The 12,993-nt window shown below is 35.8% G+C and overlaps 5 protein-coding genes across 5 annotated transcripts; 2 read left to right on the forward strand and 3 right to left on the reverse strand. All coding sequences in view use genetic code 12, as the record gives it.

Annotated features, from left to right (window-relative positions):
• Positions 1-237: 237 nt before the first annotated feature.
• On the reverse strand, positions 238-1,953 carry KGF56_002528 (uncharacterized protein; the record flags this gene model as incomplete). The annotated part of the gene is made up of 1 exon (XM_049323767.1): positions 238-1,953. The coding sequence occupies one exon, from the start codon at positions 1,951-1,953 to the stop codon at positions 238-240; it is 1,716 nt and encodes a 571-aa protein (XP_049180439.1).
• Positions 1,954-2,208: 255 nt separating this feature from the next.
• On the reverse strand, positions 2,209-2,685 carry KGF56_002529 (uncharacterized protein; the record flags this gene model as incomplete). The annotated part of the gene is made up of 1 exon (XM_049323768.1): positions 2,209-2,685. The coding sequence occupies one exon, from the start codon at positions 2,683-2,685 to the stop codon at positions 2,209-2,211; it is 477 nt and encodes a 158-aa protein (XP_049180440.1).
• A 637-nt stretch (positions 2,686-3,322) lies between these two features.
• On the forward strand, positions 3,323-5,230 carry KGF56_002530 (arginine--tRNA ligase; the record flags this gene model as incomplete). The annotated part of the gene is made up of 1 exon (XM_049323769.1): positions 3,323-5,230. The coding sequence occupies one exon, from the start codon at positions 3,323-3,325 to the stop codon at positions 5,228-5,230; it is 1,908 nt and encodes a 635-aa protein (XP_049180441.1).
• A 427-nt stretch (positions 5,231-5,657) lies between these two features.
• On the forward strand, positions 5,658-6,353 carry SOD2 (superoxide dismutase; the record flags this gene model as incomplete). The annotated part of the gene is made up of 1 exon (XM_049323770.1): positions 5,658-6,353. One exon carries the CDS (start codon positions 5,658-5,660, stop codon positions 6,351-6,353), a length of 696 nt encoding a protein of 231 aa, XP_049180442.1.
• A 2,368-nt stretch (positions 6,354-8,721) lies between these two features.
• KGF56_002532 (uncharacterized protein) lies at positions 8,722-10,731 on the reverse strand (the record flags this gene model as incomplete). Its single annotated transcript, XM_049323771.1, has 1 exon — positions 8,722-10,731. One exon carries the CDS (start codon positions 10,729-10,731, stop codon positions 8,722-8,724), a length of 2,010 nt encoding a protein of 669 aa, XP_049180443.1.
• Positions 10,732-12,993: the final 2,262 nt, after the last annotated feature.

The raw sequence follows: 12,993 nt of genomic DNA on the forward strand, positions 1-12,993 counted from the left end.
GAAGGAAAGAGTTTAGCAGTAGCCAACGCAAATTGAAATTACTCGTAAACTTTTTCAAGGCTTGTATTCTATTCTTGACAAAGTTGGAGGTTTTACTATCAACATTTTTTTTTTGGTGCAAAAAAAAGAGAGAACGCTACCAATTACCACCAATTACTACCAATAGCACCACCACCACCACTACTACTACTACTACTACTACTACTACTGACCCTACTAACCCATCTTCACAAGTGTTCAGTTTTCTGCACCGGGCAGCTCTTTATTAATACTGGCTGGTTCGTCAGTATCATCGACATATTTGTGTTTTTGTTCTGCAGCTTCTTTTAGTAAACTCTCGCCATCCTTTTCGAAAAACTTTTGCAAACTGTCTGGTAAAGGAGTTGCCTCACCACAAACAGATTTCTCGTTGCAATATACCAAAAGCATCAGCTTATTCGGGTATGTTGATTGCTTTTGTACATACAGCTGTACCTCTTCAAAGGTTAAAAATTTACTCAGGAAATCAACGATACGGCCGTCGGTTCGAGATACAGCTCTAAACAAGGCCCATTGTTCAGGTTGGTTCAACAGAAATACTTTGTATAAATATTCTGTATCGGAAAACACGATACCAGTAAGAAAGTACTTTTCCGGAGTTTGAGTTGTCAAATCGTTTGTGTTTTCAATTTGTTGCAAAACATTGTCATGGTTCAAAGAGTCAAATCTTGCGTAATCAAGATTAAGATTCTTCAAAGTCTCGTTCAAATGTACCAATTCCGACTTGATACTTGCTGATAAGTTGGAAATATCTTCAAAACTTTCAATTTCATTTGTCTTCTCCAAATGTTTTTGGGTGCTTTCCAAGAGGCTTTTAATCTTCTTGCCCTCGAATGAAGTTGAAGACATTATTCTAGTGGTAGCTGCTGACCTTTCCTTGGCTATTCTTAGTTTATTTGCTTTCATCATATCAATTATCGATTGGTACTCAGTGGAAAAAAGACTTGGGTAAAAAAACTCATCTACTGTTAATGGTCTTGAATCATTTCCATTTTCCTCTGCATTGAGTTGAATTGCTAAAACTGGCGCTATGGTCTCAAACAAGTACGGCGTTTCCCTCCAGAATAAGTTGTTGAATGTATCACGGACACTATCACCTCTATTTTCGTGGTCCACGTTGATTATATTTAGTTCATTTATTTGTCCATCTTCAGACCTGATTCGAGATAACATCAAGGAACTCACATCTTTTGCCAACACCAATTTCACTGCATTTTCTAGATGTGCCGTAACATGCTTCAAAGCATCATCCCAATCGTCAAGATCCAGGTCAACCAAAGTGTCGGAAAGAGTGCCGTATATAATATCTGCACTGATGAATGCTCGTTTGCTAATATTAGGGCTCAAGAATGCCATCATCAACTGTAACACACGTATAAACAAATATTCTCGCAGCTCATTGGTTTGAGATACCTTTTGAGGTTCATCGAACCATCGATTTGAAAACTCTTGATCCAATTCCTTACTGAAAATAACATCTCTCAATGCTTTCACCTGACTTAGTACAATGTAGAATGCAACGATAAATCCTTCCGTGGTTGACATTCGTGTCGGTACAACTGCTGGGGGTAAGTTTTCGCCTCTTAGAAATACCTCAGGATGTTCAAACAAAGAATCTTGTCCACTTTCACTTTGCTCCGAATCTTCACGCCAGCCTGTATATTCAATTGAGTCGTAAGTAAACCCAGATAATGGAGCAAACAGAGGAATATCTTGGGGATTTGAAATCTGTACTGTATCCTCAATAAATTCCGTGGTATTATTATCATTATTATACAGAATCTGTTGCTCCGTATCATTAAACAAGTAACCTATCGCTTGCTCCAAATCGTTCTGCGATTGTCGCAATGCCGTCTCTGCTTGTTCTTGGGAAAACCCCATTTCCTGTAATTGCTTAAGCTTGTCCAACTCCATTATCCCGAGGCAACCAAAAAAAAAAAAAAAAGAAGACAAAGAAAGAAGACAATGAAAAAAAAAACTTACGTGTTCTGGGTTTCCACTTGGTTAACTGTTTTGTTCGCACCCTGCTGGTATATACACAGAGTAAAAATAAACAACTTCTTATCTAACAACTAAAATCGGTTTTCTTTTCTAAACTTGGTTCCTTCAACGAAAAAAAAAAAAAAAAACAAAACAAGCGCGCTATACAACCTTGATTGAGATGAACTCTCATTTGGTACCAGCTTTGATCATATACTCCAAAAGCAAAATCAAGCTTTCCACACCTCTAACCCAAGCATAGAATGTATTTTTCGAACGCCAGTAACGATAAGCTTGAGATACATCAGGGTCTAGTAGACAGTACAATGCATCTAGAGTCAATTGCAAACCATCATTGTTATTAGTATATTTTTTCCCTCTATAATGAGCTTTCCAAGCATATTGGTGGTATTTGATAAACTTTTGCAAAAATTGTTTCATACTTTGTTTTAAGAAATCTAGTTTATTTAGATAGTTTTCTCTGTAGAACCCAATAATGAGCATGCTGGCTATGCAAATTTGGTTTGAACTTGCAAGGTCTATATCGGTCAATGTTGGTGCAAGTTCTAGTTTTTCGTAAAGAATGTGCAAGGGGTCTTGAAAACATTTGTTAGCATCATTTTTTGCTAATTCGTAGCTTAAAGAGTCGGTGATGGTCTTTATCATTTCTGGTAATATAGCTAATTGGTTGACTTTGAACTGACATGAAAGAGCAAAAGTTTAGATATTTATTAACAAAAGCTAACTACACACCTCCCTATCTATACACACCTTTCTACACACACCTCCCTATCTACACACGCCTCTCTCTATCTCGTTTATTGGTTGCAAATTGAATAAAAATGGGGAAGGTGCTCTTCAATTGGTGATCTTCAATTAACAATCTTCAATTGGTGATCTTCAATTAACGATTTAATTGACAATCACCAATTGACGATTTAATTGAAAATCACCAATTGACAACCTATTATAACAACCAAATTTACACCAACTCATAAGTCATTGTAGACTATCAAAGTTACCCACTTAGACTTACCAAACAAAAACATATTTAGCCTCCACTTGGGCTACTAATCCGTACCCCCCATCTCCATCTCCATCTCCATAGAGAAGGAAGCCAAAAAAGAAAAAGAAAAAAATGCTACACTAACTCATACAGATGAGATGGAAAAAAAAAAGAAAAAAAAAAAATTTCAACTTGGTGGTGTTAATGCAAATTTTGAAAAGATTTGTATACATAGGGATTCTTTTCAGTCGCAGACCAAGCTTGCCGTTGTTCAGACACCCAGTGATTTTCAGAAAAATGTCAACTTCAGTTAGCCATATTACGGAGGAATTGAAGAAATTGGATTTGTCTCAGCCTGAACCAGTCCAAGGATCATTACCTGATTATAACATTGTAGATGTTTTCAAGAATTATGTTGCAAATGAGTTTAGCCGAATAACCGACATTGACAAGTCGATTGTATTTGCTGCCTTAGACACTCCCAAAGTCCTAGACCAAGGGGACCTTATTATAGCGCTTCCAAGATTGAGATTAAAAGGAATCAATGCCAATGAGAAATCTAAAGAATGGTCTGAGAAATTTGAAAAGGGGAAATTTATATCTGAGGTTAAACCACAAGGAGTGTTTATGCAGTTTTTTTTTAGCAAGTCACTATTATTTGAGTTGGTGATTAGCAACGTTTTGAAAAGGAAAACAGATTATGGTTATCTTCCGTTGGGAGTTGGTAAGAAAGCTATTGTTGAATTCTCGTCTCCAAATATAGCAAAACCATTCCATGCTGGTCACTTGAGATCCACAATTATTGGTGGTTTTATCTCCAACTTGTATGAGAAAATAGGCTGGGAAGTGATTAGAATTAACTATTTAGGAGATTGGGGAAAGCAATTTGGTTTGTTAGCAGTAGGGTTTGAGAAATATGGATCTGAGGAAGCCTTGGCCAATGATCCCATTAACCACTTATTTGAAGTTTACGTCAAGGTCAACAACGACGTTAGAAATGAGACAGATGAAGCAACTGGGGTAAAACAAAAACAAGAAGGTGAAGAAGAAGAAGAAGAAGCAGCAGCAGTAATTGATGCATCTGAGCAAGATGAAAAAAAGATTCAATCACCGACTAATGAGAAAGCAAAACAGTTTTTCAGAAAAATGGAAGATGGAGATGAACAAGCTTTAAAACTTTGGCAAAGATTCAGAGAACTTTCAATTAAAAAGTACATTGATACATATGCTCGTTTGAATATCAGGTATGATGTATATTCAGGAGAATCACAAGTACCTCAAGAGAAAATGAAGAATGCTACCAAGATGTTTGAAGACAAGAATCTTATACATATTGATAGGGGAGCCAAATTGATTGACTTGTCAAAGTTTAACAAGAAATTAGGTAAAGCTTTAGTTGAGAAATCTGACGGAACCTCGCTTTACTTGACCCGTGATGTTGGCGAGGCCATAAAAAGGTACGAACAATATCATTTTGATAAGATGATTTATGTTATTGCATCTCAGCAGGATTTACATTGTGCACAATTTTTTGAAATACTAAAACAAATGGGATTCGAATGGGCCAAGAACTTGGAGCATGTCAACTTTGGTATGGTTCAAGGAATGTCCACTAGGAAAGGAAATGTTGTATTTTTGGATAACATTCTTCAAGAGACCAAGGAGAAGATGCATGAAGTTATGAAAAAGAATAAGGAGAAATATGCTCAAATTGAGGACCCAGACAAGATTGCTGATTTAGTTGGTATATCCGCAGTAATGATCCAGGATTTCCAATCTAAGCGTATTCTCAACTACGAGTTTAAATGGGATAGAATGACTTCTTTTGAAGGTGACACTGGTCCTTATTTGCAATATGCTCATTCTCGTTTGTGTTCAGTGCAAAGAAAATCTGACATTAGTGAATTAGAGTTGGAAAATGCCAATTTCGACTTATTGGTCGAGCCATGTGCAACATCGTTGGTTAGAATATTGGCACAGTACCCGGATATTATCAAGAGGGCTTCAAGCAATAATGAACCATCAACTGTAGTTACATACTTGTTCAGTTTATGTCACACTGTATCGCAGTGTTATGATATATTGTGGGTTGCTGGTCAGGAAAAGGATGTAGCCACAGCTAGATTGGCCTTGTATGCCGCAACAAAACAAGTTATTTACAACGGTATGACCTTGTTGAACTTGACTCCTGTTGAAAGAATGTAAATAGGTCCCAACTTTTATAAACTGTCTTTTTACAATCTAACGTTATCGGAGCCGAAAATCGATTGCAAATTTCATACTGCAACTTGACCAATTAAACCAAGCAAATTTATTGCTTATTAACCTTGTAATGCCACAGCAGAAAAAAAAAAGAACTGGAAAAAAAAGAAAAAAGGGTTACTAAAAAGTTGCTTAATCTCTTTGCCCTTCCCCCCTCCTCCACCCTTTCCACTATTTCCACTTACGGAAGCAGCGCGGAATCGGCCTTCAGTTAAATATAAAGAAATTTGTTTTTACTCTCAAATTAAGCGATAAAGTCATTCTCTTCTCTTCTCTTCTCTTCTTCTCTTCTTCTTTTTTCTTTTTCCCTTTTCAATTGCTATCTTTTTTTTTTTCAAACCCCCAAATCCTTAATTTAGAGAATAAGAGTATGATCAAATCATCAAGAACTTCTTTATTAAGAGCCTCTAGATTTATTACTAGGCCAAACAATGCTTCAGCCTTTATTGGCTCGATCAGAACTAAATATTCCTTGCCCACGTTGGACTATGAGTTGGATGCATTAGAACCACACATCAGTGGCCAAATCAACGATCTTCACTATAACAAACATCACAAGACCTATGTTGACAATTTAAACAAATCAATCGAGGCAGCTGTTGAAGCCAAGTCGAAAGGCGAGATTAAGAAGTTGATTGCTTTACAAAAAGCGCTTAATTTCAACGGTGGGGGATACGTTAACCATTGTTTGTGGTGGAAAAACTTGGCTCCTCAAAGTGCTGGTGGTGGTCACAAACCAAGCGACGACTCGCCATTGGGTAAACAGATTATCAAACAGTTTGGTTCAGTAGATAAATTGATTGAAATCACTAACGGAAAATTGGCAGGAATTCAAGGTTCAGGATGGGCGTTTATTGTTAAGAATAAGGAAAATGGCGGTGCCATTGAAGTTATCACTACTGCTAATCAAGATACTGTATCTGATGTTAATTTGGTTCCGTTGATTGCAATTGATGCTTGGGAACATGCTTACTACTTACAATACCAAAATGTGAAAGCAGATTACTTTAAAGCGCTTTGGAATGTCATCAATTGGAAAGAAGCTGAAAGAAGATTCGAGTTTTAAAGTAAGAGAAAAAGAGTTTATTGGACTGTAGGAACGTCTTGTATTTATTTCGTTTTTGTTTCTTTGAAAATGTCTTATAGTTGTTTGATTTGTATTGTTACAATAAAAGGGCGACTTGTTCTGAAAAAAAAAAAAAATGAAAAAATAAATATTAAAAAAGAAAAATATATATATGCATATCTGATAACAGTTTGGAAAAGAGATTGAGATGACTCTCTCTTGTCATTCGGAGGGGGTAAACTCGGTTGAATCTCTGCGTAATCTTTTCTGTTCATTGGTGATTTTGTTTATCAAATTCTGTCAGTTATTGAGGTTTGCTATTTGTTGGAAAAGGCGTGCCCCTAACTAGACAATTTTATTGATTATATTCTCCAAAGCCAAACTTTACCCGAGTTTTAATGATTAAGAACTTATAAATTCCTGGCTAAAGAGTTCCAATAAACGAGTAAAACTTATCATTGTACCACAATTTAGACCTACTGTTCCTATTTGTCTTGGAGAAGAAAAAGAATGCCTTAATTTTCATTCTCTTCTCAATCAATTTAGTTTCTACTAGGAAGGTCATGGACATTTGTCTCGGTATTTTTTTTCCAACCATCTACCTTCATTAACTGGACACTATCGAGCAGAGCGAGATAGTGTCGTAACAAGCTACTAGGCGAGATAAGCTACTAGACGAGATAAGCTACTAGGCGAGATAAGCTACTAGACGAGATAAGCTACTAGACGAGATAGAGTACTCACCTCGAGTGTGTCGGTGGCAGTTAGTGCTCCACTATCTCGCTCTGCTCGATAGGTAAATACACGTTGTTGATCTGTAAAGATACTTTAGTGAAACAGGTTGTGTTATGTGTTCAACTAAAGATTCTGCTACACCCAAGGTAAAACGGGTCCCCTCTTTAAATAAGTCGCATCATTTACTAAAACGCAGTTACGCAATTGGATCATTTGGCTCTCTAGACATATGCGGGGAGAAAGAAAATCTTTTAGTAAACGTTTTCTTTTGGGGGGGGAGGTTGATGCAAGTGAATCATTAACATGAAATTGAAAGGTTTTACGAAGAAATAAAAAAAAAAGTGGTTGTGAAAAAAGAAATCTACGAATGCTTCGATCAACGGTGCCAAAGTTTCAGTCTTTCTTTTTTTTTTCTTTTTTTTTTAACAGAAAGGGCAATCTAAGCCTTCCACTACACTCTCTTATTGTCTAACTATACTGGATGTCTATTGTAGCAGTCAATTGACATCACTACCAAGGCATTTAGCTTAAGGATCTGTCTTATCCTTATTGCTGAATGCAGGGATGATGACAACGCATATGAGCCTTATAAGGAGAAAGCTACCAATTATCCATATATTACACAAAATAAAAAAAACGGAGAACCGAAAAAACCTGCATACCGCACTATTAAGCCAAGATGTAGTTTATGCAAACGGGTTTAAAATAGAAAAAACTAAATTTAGAAAAAACAAAACTCAGCTCAAAAATGTCAGGAAAAAAAAAAAGTCTGAAAAGGTGTAGAAGGGGAAAAAAAATGAGGGGGATGGTGGAAAGAGCCACCATTTCTTTTGAAACTATCAACATTTACTTTTCTTAAGCTATAGAACAAAATTGATTTTTTGTTTGGTTAATGGGTCAGAAGAAAACGCAGGCATTTCGATTAACAGACACAACGCAATACGGCGCGACAAGGGCGCACCTAGGCATTTTGTGATAAGTTTAGTGTATTAATGTAAGACCATTGAATAAAGAAGTGATAGAGGAGTGCTAATGTGTTTAAATTCTTTCTTTTTCAAATGGTGAGTAACACATAGACCGGCTTTAATTGTATATAATTCTCAACCAATGATTTTTTCGTATTTTAAAATAGTTTGGAGCAGCGTTCCAATGTGACTTCTTCAACCATTTGTCCCGTTTTGTTTTTTGTCTTTTTTATTTCTTTTTTGTCTCCTGCGTTTTGTACACTCCTTGGGACTCTATTTTTTTTTGCATCCTTATTTTCTTTTTTTAAAGGAAAAAAAACCTAAACTTGTATCATTTAGTAGAGTCTACTCCGTTTTTTGCATATGTATAGTCAAATTAGTTTTGCAACCTCGGTAGTTGAGTTAAAGATTTTTGGAAATTTGAGAGAAGGATTGAAGGAACGGGATATAGAACAGTCTACTGAATGTCTTAAAACTTGGGAATTAAATAGTCAAGAGTACCACCAACACAAGAAAAATCATTACAGTTGTAAAAGTGTCTATAAAAATATAGTCAAAAGATAACTAAAATACAAGAAGAGATATAGCTACCTCCCTTTTTTTTTTTAAGCTTGTTGCGTTTTAAATTCCTTTTTTCTTTCTTCCTCTCTGTTCCTTTTCTTTGATATTTAAAACTGCAAATGGCAATCAGCTTTGGGGATTTCAGTGTAGTAACTTTGTAGAGCTCTCTTCAAAGCAGAAACTAATTTATCCCATCTCAAAATCCTTACTTCCTTATCGAATCCTCTTGGTTTTCTAATATCATACCCCATTATTCTTCGTGCTAATTCCAGTCTGTAATCCTGATTTGTTAAATTATGGCTATGATTAGATGATAAAGAGGTTGAAGTTAAAATGGGCACTGACGTCGACAACGATGAGGATGAGTTGCCATTATCTGAATGCGCGTGTGTTGTTGATGCGGAGGTGTCACTCATTTTGGAACTGATGGACTTTTTTGACCAAAATGGCACAAGGTTAGATCTAACCCTACCTCTTTCTCTCCTCTTTTCTGCGGCATCTTTGAATTCTGTACCAATTAGCAATTCAACAATTTCAACTAATTCAACTGAGGTGATATAATACTGGTAATAAGAACCACTGACAGGGTCGTTTTTTGTGTAATGATGCGGAGATTTAGAACCTATTTTCGGCGAAGATGTAGATGACACTTCATCTTCTGATGATGGAGAGTCGTAATCGTCATTCATTTTGACATCACATTCTAAACATGATACTTCAATAACATCGACATTGGGTGGGGCTGGTAATGTAATTGGGTTTTCTTTAGCACTACCAACAATACTAAAGTTTGCAATCAAAGTTGGACCTCTTTGAATTCTTTCGATTCTAATGATCCTTCTTCGATCTTCTTTTTCCAGTGGTGTCCAAGTAGGAAAACAAATATCTTCTACACTTGCTCCGCGTAGTTCTAGATTGACTGGTAAATAAGTGGAATCACTAGAAATAGATTCCTTAGGGGGCCGCGTGGTGCACCCCCCCGCTGAAACCCCTCGTACAACTCGATATCTTTTTGAAGGTATGAGCTGGGAAGAACTGGAGCCATTCTTGTAGTAATGGGTGGCTGTGGTGGTGGCGCTAACAACATTAGTAGCATTAGCAGTACTAGTTGGAGTAGAGTATTCATAGTTGGTTTTGATTGCTGATGAGTGCGGTGGGTGGTACAGTACAGGTGCTGAAGTAGCAAACATGTTTACATTTGGAGAAACACTGGTATTATTGTTGTAAGACAATTGATCCAAAGCAACGGATGGTGCTGTAGATGCAATGTAGGGAGTGTTTTTATTCTGTTGGTTGAAAAGTGTCGATTGTGGAATTTGAGTAGTTGTAAAACCATTTGGCATTATCGTTGAAAGTGGCGAGTATATATTGGGAAAAGACAATGAGTTTTGTGTATTGTCATGATGGACATTGTCGATTGAAGCAAAAGCTAATGAGTCGTTACTTTCAGTTGACGAAATTCCATTCTGGATTGGGTGTGGTGGTGGCGTGTCATAGGAGTCATATGCTAATTTTGGTGGTGTGTCATAAGAGTTGTAAGTTAGCTTTGAATGATCTTGTCTGTTGAAAGAGTATATCGAAGAAGATGTCGAGGTCGAATTTTGATGGGGATACAGTAGATTTGGTTCATTCAAATTGTGGGTCGTCTTATACGTGTTTACATGTTGCGATTGTGGGTATCTTCCATAATGGTCAACTAGACTTGGCTGATTGGGAATGTACTGATTATTAGTGAAGTTGAAATTGGTTGTATAATAGGCCAAATTGACATTGGCAGAATCATTGTATATACTGTTTGACCCAAAAGTGTGGTCTTGATTAGAGGGTGCACCAGGATTGGCAATGTACCCATATGAAAGCTTTATTCCCATTTCCTCTTTTTCTCCTTTTTCTTCTGCTTCTTCTGCTTCTTCTTCTTCTTCTTCTTTTACTTTAGGTAAATCAGCATTTGTCATATTCAAACTATCGTATTGCTCATTCATCAAAAAATTAGGACCTCCAACTGCAGCAACAATAGCAGAAGCAGTGTTGCCATTAGAGTGGACAAATTCATTTGGGTCTAGCATATCGAAACAACTGGATTGGAAAAGGAAGGGAGATGTAGCATCAATGGACATGTGTTACTCAATATACAAAAAAAAAATAGCACACGGATTTGATAAAACTTGTTTTGAACCTCCTTTTGCAATTTTTGAAGTTAAATAAAATATATATATATAATGAATGGCTTTTTAGGACTTTGGGGGCAGAGCAAGAAAGGGGGTTTATTGTTCCTATTATTAGTGACAGATGGATGTTATATGCAGATGAATATATGCAGATGAATATAGCAGATAAATATGTGCTTTTCTAATGAGGCTTCAAAATAACGTTGATTATGTTATTCAAAGGGCGAGAAGTGAAGTGAAAAATTAGTTAATAACGACTATCTTGATAGTGATACTAGATATGCCCTAAAATAAATACCATTAATTGAGAAATCTAGTTGGTTATATTTATATAGATTGCCCGGCCCTTGATAATACTTCTTTTTTTGTGTCCCGTATTCATGGTAAAATAAAACAATAATAATAAAAGTAATAAAAAAGAAAAATTTAACATCGAAAGTAGTTAGCATAGATTAGTCGACGAAGATAGTCAATGTAAAGTTCAAAAAAAAAAAAAAAATAAAATAAAAATTGGAGAAACCACATACAATTGTAGAAGCCACATATAGCATAAGTACAAACGCTGAATCATAATAGTACATAGTACTTTAATTTCTGGGTTATACCTGGTATAACCTGCCCTTATTTCTTTATCACAATTGTTACTCTAGTTGCAATACCCTTTGGGCAATTTTTTTAAGTAATAACACATCCTGCAAGTCAAAAGTTAAAATCAATCGAAGATTATGCCAAAAAGATAAAAAAAAAAAAATCTTTACACGGGTTTATCATTTTTGTGTAAGAAACAAAATTGCTGTATCTCGGTCTCCTTATTATTTAAAGATCGGATATATTTTTATATTCGAAAATGCCTTAGTAATGCGTTCAAGGGTTTATTTTATAAAGCGTGCGCAACCAATTGTGATTTGCTCGATTTTTTTTTTTCTTTTTCAAGTTGTGAAAAATCCAAGCTTGTCCTATTAAATGTAGCAAGAATTGTAGTAATTGCTGTTTAATTCACGATTTATGTAAGTATAGAAGTTCTTCAATAGTTTGGTTAAGTTGGAATCATTCCTATTTAATGCTTTTCTCCTCTCCTTTTTCCCCTCCTTCTTATTTCTTGTGGTTTTTCGGAAAAATCTGGGATCCATTTATTGGGACTAAAAATTAACATCATTTCCTGTAAAATGCTTGACTGCCATATGTGCATTAGACTAGCAATGCTTTTTTTTTTTTCCTTTTTTTAGCAACTTACGTAATGCATGACATTATTCGCCTTCGTTTGTTTATGCAAGGAGATGAAAGAAACAAGGTGGGGGCAGAAGCTACAAGAGAGAGCGAAAAGACGTGAGCGAAGTATTGGTGGGGGGGGTAGGAAGGAAAGAGGCGGGCGATGCTTAGAAAGAGAAAGAAGAGACTCTATGAAACTAAACAATAATGGGGCAGGGTGATACATGCATACATTAAGATCCCGGAACTATGATGAACTTAGTAAAAAAAGAATCGCAACAACTATCGATTGTTGCAGTGTAATGATTTAATGCTTCACTCCTAGCAAAGAGAAAAAAAAAAAAAAGAAAAAAAAGAGTAATAGTAACACTTGAACCTATGACAAAGAATGACTCAACACGATGGACAAAACCTAGCATCTTTTTAGGTGTTCATTTGCTGTATAAGGAAAAAGGAAAAAACTGATTCAATATCTCTCATATCAAGAACTTATTAATACACCATTTTCCTCGAGGAGCGATTTGCTCCAGGGCCAATTTTTTTTTCTATTCGTAATTTCACGTGTTAAAAGTACAATCGCACGGTGTAATCCAATGAATAAGAACAATAGTTCACTAAATCCGTGTGTGCTGAGCATTATGCGTAGAGAATAATTTTGATTTTACAAATTTGTCTTTGTTATGTGAAAAAAAAAAAAAAAAAGCTCGACCAATTTTACTTGAGACCAAAATTGACACATTTGAATTTTGGTTATAGTGAGTTTTCCTTCTTTTTCATCCATTTTTCTACTTTTAGTGAAGTAATAGAGTTGTATCCTCAACTGTTTTGTTCACCAAAGTGTCTTTAATAGGCATCTTCCTATCTTTTAGAAAGATATGTTTTGTGTCTTTCTTTTTTTCCGTTTTTTTTTTCATTTTTTGTTCTCTTGCAATTTGAAAAGTATTGTTATTCAATGAGTGTACATATCCGTCATCTCACAATCTACATTTCCTTTCTCCCCCC

This window comes from Candida oxycetoniae, assembly GCF_023343755.2.
Source record: "Candida oxycetoniae strain CBS 10844 chromosome Unknown scaffold50, whole genome shotgun sequence".
Classification (NCBI taxonomy): domain Eukaryota; kingdom Fungi; phylum Ascomycota; class Pichiomycetes; order Serinales; family Debaryomycetaceae; genus Lodderomyces; species Lodderomyces oxycetoniae.